Source organism: Nerophis ophidion, linkage group LG02, assembly GCF_033978795.1.
Source record: "Nerophis ophidion isolate RoL-2023_Sa linkage group LG02, RoL_Noph_v1.0, whole genome shotgun sequence".
Taxonomy (NCBI): Eukaryota; Metazoa; Chordata; class Actinopteri; order Syngnathiformes; family Syngnathidae; genus Nerophis; species Nerophis ophidion.
In genome coordinates this window covers 17838181-17848858 of record NC_084612.1, presented here as the reverse complement: position 1 = coordinate 17848858, position 10678 = coordinate 17838181, and the positions used below count along the sequence as shown (strand labels likewise).

The following is a 10678-nucleotide window of genomic DNA, read 5'->3' as shown; positions in this document are numbered from 1 at the left end:
TTCTTAGTAAGTACATTTTGTTTATATACCACTTCTCAAAGAGAGATCTCAAAGTGCTTCACATGGTAACAATACAAACAGAACCATCAAATATCAGCACATTGCATGATGACACAACAGAAAAATAGCAAATAGATATATCACATTATACGAAAATATTGCTAGAACACATGCTTATGCTGATTGTAATTATTTATTGAGAAATACATCCATCCATCCATTTCCTACCACCTATTCCCTTTGGTGTTACGGGGGGTGCTGGTGCCTATCTCAGCTACAATCGGGCGGAAGGTGGTCTACACCCTGGACAAGTCGCCTCCTCATCGCAGGGCCAACACAGATAGACAGACAACATTCACACTCACATTCACACACTAGGGCAGGGGTAGGGAACCTATGGCTCTAGAGCCAGATGTGGCTTTTTTGACATTGCTTAACACGATAATTAATGAATAATTCCGCTGGGAATCACAGTGTTAAAAATAACGTTTAGAATAAAAAACATTCTTATGCATCTTAATCCATCAATCCGTTTTCTTCCGCACCTGTTCATTAATGGTAAGAATTATTTTATGTATTATTAGTCAACTTCAGAATAACAATGTGATTAATAATAAAAAAGAGACTTATTATACTTTAAAAATGTTGGTCTTACTTAAAAATGCACACCTATAGTTGTATTCAGTGTTAAAAAAAAATTGTACGGCTCTCACGGAAATACATTTTAAAATATTTGGCTTTCATGGCTCTCTCAGCCAAAAAGGTTCCCGACCCCTGCACTAGGGCCAATTTAGGGTTTGCCAATCAACCTATCCCCAGGTGCATTTGGTATGCAACATAAAGAGTACTGCGCGGCACATATACAACATTGACGATTATATGTCTGTAAGATGTTTTTTTTTAATTTTATACATTTGGACAATACTAGCATTATTGGAATATTTAAACATCGGCTACATGCAACAACATTAGTAGTAATAGTATGTAAAGCCTTTCAGAAACGTTATTTCTGTAGTAGTACACATGCATCATTCATTATGTATCAATGTAAATTCCCACTTATGTGATAACATAAATGCAGAAAGGTACCATGCATTGATATTTTGTTGCTTTAAAACTTTCATACAAAGTGACAAATTGACATGGCAGCTGACCTGTTGGCTCAGCAACACAAAAAAACTACAGTGTAAGATGAGCTTTTACGCACATAAATCCATTGCAGCAAAATGCGTATCCAAGACCTTGTGACTTTTTGGTTGTCTTTGTAGCACAATTCACACTTGCTTATTTCCATACTTTACACATATTTTGCATCGCAGTACAGCGGGTCTTACCGGTAGTAACTTTTCAAACCCCAGGAATGGGGTAGGAAGCGCAAGCAGCCAGTCCACACATGTTTTTTTCTCGCTCAATCATGAAATACCTGAGGAAATAAGAGACAAAACAACCATCTATGATCCTTGAGTACAGAATAAACTCATGATAATGATAATAAACACCATAACTGACTCTATTTACCCATCCAATCCCCAGGCGACGCCCCATGAGTTCTTCACAATCCAATATGGCATTGTGTTGTTGTTGTCAATGCCATAACCCACGGCCAGAACGGCGTGATTCACCTTGTCGGCTGTGTTTTTACACAGAGTGCTGCAAAGATCAATTATTTTAAATAAATAAATAAATGATAAATGGGTTGTACTTGTATAGCACTTTTCTACCTTCAAGGTACTCAAAGCGCTTTGACACTACTTCCACATTTACCCATTCACACACACATTCACACACTGATGGAGGGAGCTGCCATGCAAGGCGCTAACCAGCACCCATCAGGAGCAAGGGTGAAGTGTCTTGCTCAGGACACAACGGACGTGACAAGGTTGGTACTAGGTGGGATTTGAACCAGGGACCCTCGGGTTGCGCACGGCCGCTCTCCCACTGCGCCACGCCGTCCCCATTTTAGATTCGGAAAGGAATTTTAGGTTCATATTGCATGCCATTTCTACTTGCACATGACTTCATGCAGGAAAAACTGACTGTATCAAAAACATTTGAACTTGTCAGTTCTACATAATCAGTCACATAATATGTTAATATGGCCAGTTTGCATGCTTGAAGCAAGAAAAGGTAGCGGTGTGAAGTGGCCACCTACCTTCGAGCAGCACTATGATATCAGTACAGTAGCACCATAACAAATGAGGCTTGACAACATTACTTAAGTCGTGCAAAAGTCTGCTTAGAGGGAGGCGCATGTGACAAGACTCTGTGGCATTGGTTTAAAATGCTAGTCGACACAGTCATGCACGCATTTATTACATTTATACAACAAGAATTATATACCAGTATGTTGTATTTATATTTACAAAGTTGGGAATAGAGTTTTCACCTACATAGTCTTCTCTGGAGTAAGACAACTGAACTTGAGGTCAGTGGTATTTCCCATGTCAAATTGTAAACACTTAGGTACTTTGTTTTTGTTTTGTTAGCTTTTACACAATGGCTTTATAACAAAAAGCCTTAAAAAGTGTAAAAGGACACATACTCACATGTTCATATATCATTCACTAGTAGGCAGGGCTAAAGATGTCTTTCCTGTTTTTGTTCCTTGCTCATTTTGCTTTAGGATTAAGTTATGTATTTATGAATGTGAATTCATTTTAAATATATTTTAATGCTTGGAAATGCTTAATTTTTGGATTAAAAATGGTATACCGTATTTTCCAGATTATAAACTGCTACTTTTTTCCAACGCTTTGAACTCTGTGGCTTATAAAACTGTGTGGCTAATTTAATAGATTTTTCTTCACTAATTGCTATAATGTTTTGTATTCAACAAAGAATTTTCATACTGCACCGACAGAGACACTGAAAAGGTGTGTTATTGTTAGTGCTATAGTGCCATTTTTGAACGAGTTTGCACACTACGGGTGCTTTCGGTTAAAAAAAATGTATCTCCTTTTTTGTTCCTTGGACCGAAAATGTTACCGACCATGGCGTTTATGCTTGAAAAAAATATTTATTTATCACTTTAATCAACAACTGTAAGTTTTGCAATAGCCATCCATATAGTTTCTACCGCTTATTCCAATATAACTTAAACAATTCTTTCTTACTAAATCCATGTGTGATGCCTGTAGGAGTATTTGTACGTTTTATTGAAATGTATTCATTAGCATTAAATAATATGCTAATGAATATTATTAGTGTCTGTGTTAATGTTATGAACTTACAATGGTATTCTTTTTGTATTGTTTCAGTTTTGTAAATTCATTAAATTGAGTCTGTTTAGCTCATTGGAGAGCTAGCTCCTGCGGCTAGTGGGTCCATGACGATGACTTCTGCTTTATTTTTACTGTCCTGTTACAGGCACCGTTTGGAAACAATTAGGGTATATAAATAAATATTTACAAAATCTTCGGTACCAGTATATATCTGTGGCTTGTATTCCAGTGCAGCTGATATATGTAAAAAAAAAAAAAAATGTAGTCTAAAATTTGGTGGGTGCGGCTTGGATACCAATACACCCGGAAAATACGGTAATATGCTTCAGAAAAATAAAAAATATATGGAATGTGGTGAAGCTGCAATATTTGAAGTGCAATGTGGTGATGGACGACTGTGTATGAAACTGCACAAAAAAAGTGTTAATTGGATTATTTACAGTAATTATTTATTTTGCATGACTAATTTGTGTGCTGATTGGAATATGCACCCTTAATACCAATAATGTCTGATGCATTTTTTCATAGTGTGAGTAATGACAACACAACTGCCTCACCTAGTGTAAACGCCATCTTTGTAGTGCATGAAGTCGGCCGTCACCTCAAAGCCAAAAGTCACCGGGTTGAGCCTGGCTACGGCATCCAACATGGCGTCTTCGTCATACTTCAAGGCGGGAAAATGTTCAAAGCAACATTTCACCAAAAAACAAACATACGTTTTCCAATTTGTGTGAGCACTCACACTCGAAATGTTGACAACTTCGTGGACGAAAGCGGCGGCAAGCGGCGGGTGGAAGTGGCATGTGTCATCCTAAGGGAAATACGACCAAATGTCATCATCAGGAAAAGTTATACAAGCGATAACAAAAGCATACATAGCCTTTATAGGGGTAGTCCTCCTCTGTCATGAGGCCGTTGTTGTATTTGATGTACTCAAAGGCCTGACTGGGGAGTCCACTGAAACACGTGAAGTGTGTCCATAAGTACATGCAACCTACTGGTATGAGGACAATATATTAAAATATGAAAATATAAATAAATACCCCATGCATCCTTGGTTGTTGAAGTTTTGTGCACAATCAATAAGCTGCTGCTCAGACTGAAACAAGAAAAGTTCACAACAACACTATAAATTATATTTTCAGTGTCAGTAAAACAAGATAGACCAATAAAACGAGTAGAAAAAGCAATATATATATATATCCATCCATGTTCTACCGCTTATTCCCTTTTTGGGGTCGCGGGGGGTGCTGGCGCATATCTCAACTACAATCGGGCAGAAGGCGGGGTACACCCTGGACAAGTCGCCATCTCATCACTATATGTATATATATATATATATATATATATATATATATATACACATATATATGTGTGTATATATATATATATATATATATACATATATATATATATATATATATATATATATGAATATATATATATATATATATATATACATTTTAGGGAAATAATTATTTTAATATGAAATGAGGATTCAAATGTTCTGAAAACTGTTGTCAATTGTCGTTTTCTGTTAAGGGAGGAAAAAACTGTTCCATGGTCAAAATATCCCCTTTTATTTAATTTATTGTAATGGTTTCACAAAATTGAACGTCTTCACCTTTAACGTTGTGTTTTTATTTTTTTATTTTTAAATAAAATAATAAGTAGAGTGAATGTTGTACACTTTTTTTTATATTTTAGTCTGCGTGTGAGTGACAGGAAGAAAAGCTCTGAACCACTTGAGGAGAAGTCAACTGTGTTACAAATTGAGAACAGGGAGTGAACAAATGTGTTAGTAATTGCAATGAAATGTAAATAGGGTCGAATTGAATAAACTCTGCTTCTTCTTACTCGGACATAATGAGAAAGTGTAAATGTGTGATATTGTAACTGTATGCATGTTCCAAATAAACTTCAACCATAAACTATTTGGCGTCATCTGTTATTGTTTGTGTCGTTTTGAAATACAATATTATGTGTTATTATATTCATCGTGTTGTCTCTTACCAAAGATATAAGCTTTCCGGTGGCGATGGCGTTCACTGACTCCAAACAGCCTGTGGTGGAGAAGGTCCAACAGCTCCCACAGTGACCCTCACCAAGGAACACAGAATAATTACCCATAATTATGTGCAGTAGTGACAAAAGTTTTTTTTTGTTTTTTTTGGAGAAAAATGTACTCCCAAGTGGGCCGGACTGGTAAAATCACAGCACCGTAACTTAAAAATAAAGACAACTTCAAATTGTTTTCTTTGTTTAAAAATAGAACAAGCACATTCTGAAAATGTACAAATCATAATGTTGTTGTTGTTTTTTACACTTACATGTTGAGGTTAATAGCATTCTACCTTTATTTGTCGTTAATTGTAATAATGTTCATCTGTTAACTCATTGTTGTTAATTTTCAATCTATCAAGATAAAAAAATAGTATCAAAATCAAATTACTGGATGTTAATAACTGTATGTAATTTGCTCATTTTTTCTCATCATGTGGTTTATTTTTTTTACGTGTGTAGCATCCTCTACAAAGATACAAATAATTGCTATTGCGACATCTAGTGGACACATTTAGAACAGCAGTTTCTTTCATTCAAACATTTCGGCTCATTTTTATACTTAGCAAAGTACTTTTGACACCCCAGCATTAGCTAGTCTAAGACATTCTTAATTCGATACAAGCAATTCTTTAGTATTGCATTTTCATGGCTTTATATATTTTACATTAATGGTAAATGGTAAATGGGTTGTACTTGTAGAGCGCTTTTCTACATTTTTAAGTAACTCAAAGCACTTTGACACTATTTCCACATTCACCCATTCACACACACACATTCCCCCCTAATGGCAGGAGCTGCCATGCAAGGTGCTAAACAGGACCCATCAGGAGCAAGGGTGAAGTGTCTTGCTCAAGGACACAACGGACGTGACTAGTATGGTATAAGGTGGGGATTGAACCAGGAACCCTCAGGTTGCTGGCACAGCCACTCTCCAAACTGCGCAACACCGTCCCCAATTATTAACAAAAATGACATTGTTGTAATAGTTTACATATTTAAATGACGTGCAAAAAAGGCCTCCGGTTATAGGATAAACTATATACAGTACATATATACTGTATACACTACATGAATGGAAGTTTACAGTATTTTGCATAGTCCCTATGCCTGCAAAAACCTTTGGATCCCAATTTTCTGCTCTCCAGGTTAAAAAATTTATATTTTAAATGTGTTTTTCCGTTAAACTTTGACCATTCATTCCCATCTTGTCGTACCTGATTCTTTACAGGGGTCACAAAGTTGCCTTTGGCCCTCCAGTCCACAGCTTTGGGATAAGGGCCGCTCCTGCTGACATGGTTCCCCTTGCTGGCTGAACAGTTCTGCAACAGAGGTCATAAATGATGTTCTCATAACATTAGAGTCAACAACAAATCGCTCTCAGCATCAGAACGTGTCAAACCTGAGGTTCCTGCAGTAGGAAGAAATTCTTGAACTCTTCAAACGTCATGTCAGAGAACTGATTTAGGCCCACTAAAAAAAATAAACAGGCGTTTATGAAATTGTATTCAGTGACTCGTTTTGGCAAGCTGCTCAGTGACTGTACTGTACTTGTAAAGGTGTGACTCTCAGCATTATGGACATCCACCATCTTCTTGTTCTCTATGAAGATGCGGAGGCGATGGAAGTATTCTGTGCTGTTGTAGACTTTGTTGTGCTGCAAGAATATGTGCAGAAGAGAACCTTTGATATTCCATAATTGTGGGAATGCTTTGGAGCATTCACACACATATCAATTTCTACACCAAAATTCACATCTTTATTATTGTGTGAATGCTCAAAAGCATTCAAATATATAGTTTTTAATTTATTTAACTTCAACTTCTTTGTCTATCCCAGATTTTCGCGCTCTACCTTTTGCATTTTTCACCCAATTTCAACCGTTCCAACTTCAAACTGTTCAGCCTATTCGGGAATTGCGGGTTTTCCCTTTAAAAAATCCTAAAAATTCCCAGAATTCCACATTTTTCACATTCAAAATTAATCGGCAATTTTTGAAACTTCCACCATTTCCATAATTTTCAACCAATTTAAACCGTTCAACCCACCTTCAACACATTCCATCGTCCCAAAAAATTAAACTTCCCTTTTTCCATCCATCCGTTCAGGGTCGCGGGGGGTGCTGGAGCCTATCTCAGCTGCATTCGGGCGGAAGGCGGGGTACACCCTGGACAAGTCGCCACCCCATCACAGGGCTCCCTTTTTCCAAGTTCACAGAAATTTCCGGAATTCATGGTTTTCCACCCTTTTTTCTGGCGGGTACTCCTTTTTCTACCCACTTCAACCGTTCCACCGTCAAAAACATTCCTCCCAAGTAGGAAAAAAAAAAAGAAGTTACTTTTTGAACTAGAAAAATTTACGGTTTTCCCGAAATTCCAGGAATTCCGTAATACCATTTCTCAATTTAACATGTTGCTACTTCAACATTTCTCGATCGATTTGAAAAATTCCAACACCAACCATTTCAACTCATTCAGACCATTGAAGGTTTTTTGTTGTTGTTGTTGTTGTTGTTGTTTTTTACCATTTTCCAAAAATTCCCGCTTTCCCGAAATTCCCACATTTTTTGAATTTTTTTAATCAATTGGACATTCTTCAAAGTTCCACAATCCCCACATTTTTCATCTGATTTAAACCGTTCCGACTTCAAAATTTTCAGCCCGTTTCAAAATTGTGTGCTCTACTTCAACAATTCTAACAAAATTCCAGGATTTCAGTTTGACTTCAGCATTGAAGCATTCACACGCAATTCCTTCAGGAGTTGCCTCATCGAAGATAACATGGTACGTGTAAAACTGTGCATAAGTCTTCAGCCACCACTGTAGCGTAGTCTTTTTTGACATAATAAAACAGTAAAAAGGTTACCAGGGTTATATAATATACAAAAAATGGTGACAATCTAGATACAGGTGAAGGTATAGTAAAGTTAATTGTTACTGTTTGAGTCACCCATGACTTCACTGGAACAATTATATCCTCCTCCATCAACCAGAGAGTAGCCATATTGTCAAGATCTGTGTGACAGTTTTTCGTTGTGTTTAGTGTTTTTTTCAGCTCGGGCACTGATTTTTGCTGCACTTCCTGCTTTAGTTATGTCTGGCAATGACTTTGCCACTGCTTTTTGATTAGAGAGTAGGTTAAATCACCTGCTTCTGATCCCTAATCAGGAGGGTTTATTTGTCAGAGGTGCCTTCCTTGCAACACTGGTCTGTTTGTCAGTGTGACGAATGTTCATGGCGTCCCATTTCTACATCTAAAAGACCTTCTTATCCGAACTTCGCCTACCGTCTCTGCATCCTGGGTTCACACCAATATACTGTTATGATTATAGCATTTCTATAACAACAAATCTACAATGGCGGCCCAATACATTGCGGAGTATCGTGTGATACGTACATGTGACATCCATCGTTTGAACTGATACTCCCCTGACGGTAAAAAAGAAAAGAAACAAGCATCATGTTAATAATCATAAGAATGAACATGCTGTCATTGTATTACTGTCTGTTTCGCAACACAAATTTATTCCTATTGTATGTTTCTACGTTACCACAATACATAAGAATATATTTAACAGTATACTGTATGACATAAATTCATGTATTATGATGAATGGTTTTTCACCTAGAGACAGCGGAATCATGAGATTTCTGCCAACTAATCCACAAGAATGGTATTTGTGAAAATATCGACAAAGTTTAAATAATGAATTGCAAATGGGATATTATGAAAGTACTAAATCTATTACATAAAATAATATATTAAATGTATTATTTAAATATGGGGAAAAATTATATAGCAGGAAAAAGAATAATACAAATGAATTAATTTTCTTGTGGTCGGTGCTCCACAGCTGAACATGTATTCATAATATAGATATAAGAATATTAATACAATTTAAAAATATAACAAAAAAACTGGTTGAAAATAGTCTGGTAAATCTGAGCTGAAAACTCTTTAATTTAATAGTGCATGTGACAACTGAATGTATTTTATCAACACTTTATCATTTTAAATGAATTAAGATGGTTTTAGGATGATTTTAATCTGTATTTGGACTTTTATTTACGTTCTGATAATTTTATGCATTTGTGAAGCACTTTGAGTTGCCTTAAGTGAAAATAGCCCTCTCTAAATAAACTTGCCTTGTCAATTTTCCCCACTGATCAATAAAGGAAATTGCATCTGTAGTTCTTGTGTTTGTTTTACTTCCCTTGAACACATGCCATCGTTCCTGCTCCGTTTAGTCAGTGCAGAGCATAAGTGAAATGTTGAATTCTGTGACCGTACTCTGAGCAAATTGGATGATGGTTTTCAGTACATGCAGTTATTGCATTCCTCCAATGTCTCTTAATAATATAATGCACTTTGCACATGGAAAAATGTGTTTCCTAAAGTGTGTCATGCCTTTTGCCAGGGTGAGTACTACACTGAAATAAGGTTTTCTAGGAATGCCTAATAATGTATTAACATATAAAATATTATTTTGATAATTGAACGACTTGTAAGAGAGTAAGCTGCATCATTGTGACTATCTCAGACGAAAAGCAGTAAATTTACTATTTGCTAAACTACACTAACAAAGATGAAATAAAAGCATTAGAATGTGATGACTTACCTCCGAGTAAAGTTAACTGTTGTGTATAAACAAAAGCGACAAATAACGTCAGCAGTATGAGCGGCATGCTCTCCTTTTGCAGCCTCCAAGGAGCTCTGCTAGAATCCCATGACCGGCCTTCTTTTCCACCATCCTCCCTCCCTCCCTCCCTCCCTTATCATGACGATATTTGACATCCCTCCAGCTTCACTGTGAGAAACACACAACACGTCTCCCCCTGAGAAAGAAGATATTTATTAACAAGAGGTAAGCAGGAAAGAATACACTTTTTTTCCCCTGCAAAAAACTGCAAATACAACTCAAGCCGTGGACACACAATGGTCATAACGCTGCATATTGCTCACTTGCTCAACATCTCATGTGCCTTTATTTATTTATTTATTTTTTTACACCAAATGTGCTATATAGATAGATTTGGAACAAAGTGGCACATGCCTGCCACTTAAGCTGTTAAGTGCTCTTCTATACAAAGCCTGTAAAAATACATATATAGAAATATCCCAAGAATAAGCACAATAGTACTACTGTATATAGGTCCTGCTAAAACTCAATGTGTTACACTTAGAAGTATCATAAGCAGAGGAGGTATTATACAGCATTTCCAGGGTTATGCTGTGCATACAAGGGAAAACTTCATTGGCAAAATCGTACAACAAAATAGTATACATCATTTTGTGGCATATATAATCATCTGTTTTCATGATTAAGGCAAAACTATGATACACTGGCCGCAAAAGGGTCGTTACCCATAAAGAGTATAGGAGCTGGGAATTATTAA

The 10678-nt window shown here is 36.5% G+C and overlaps 1 protein-coding gene across 2 annotated transcripts; it reads right to left on the bottom strand.

Moving 5' to 3' along the window:
- Positions 1 to 185: 185 nt before the first annotated feature.
- Positions 186 to 10022, bottom strand: ctsh (cathepsin H). 2 transcript variants are annotated; one of them, XM_061922292.1, is made up of 12 exons: positions 9901 to 10022; positions 8679 to 8710; positions 6834 to 6939; positions 6685 to 6755; positions 6500 to 6604; positions 5235 to 5321; positions 4265 to 4320; positions 4097 to 4178; positions 3964 to 4032; positions 3779 to 3885; positions 1510 to 1650; positions 186 to 1423 (listed from the first exon to the last, which is right to left on the bottom strand). In XM_061922292.1, exons 1-11 carry the CDS (start codon positions 9965 to 9967, stop codon positions 1515 to 1517), a joined length of 918 nt encoding a protein of 305 aa, XP_061778276.1. In that variant the 5' UTR covers positions 9968 to 10022; the 3' UTR covers positions 186 to 1423; positions 1510 to 1514. The 2 variants fall into 2 exon arrangements, with proteins under 2 accessions (XP_061778276.1, XP_061778268.1); XM_061922284.1 differs by having other exon boundaries at positions 1519 to 1650.
- Between the last annotated feature and the right edge of the window lie 656 nt (positions 10023 to 10678).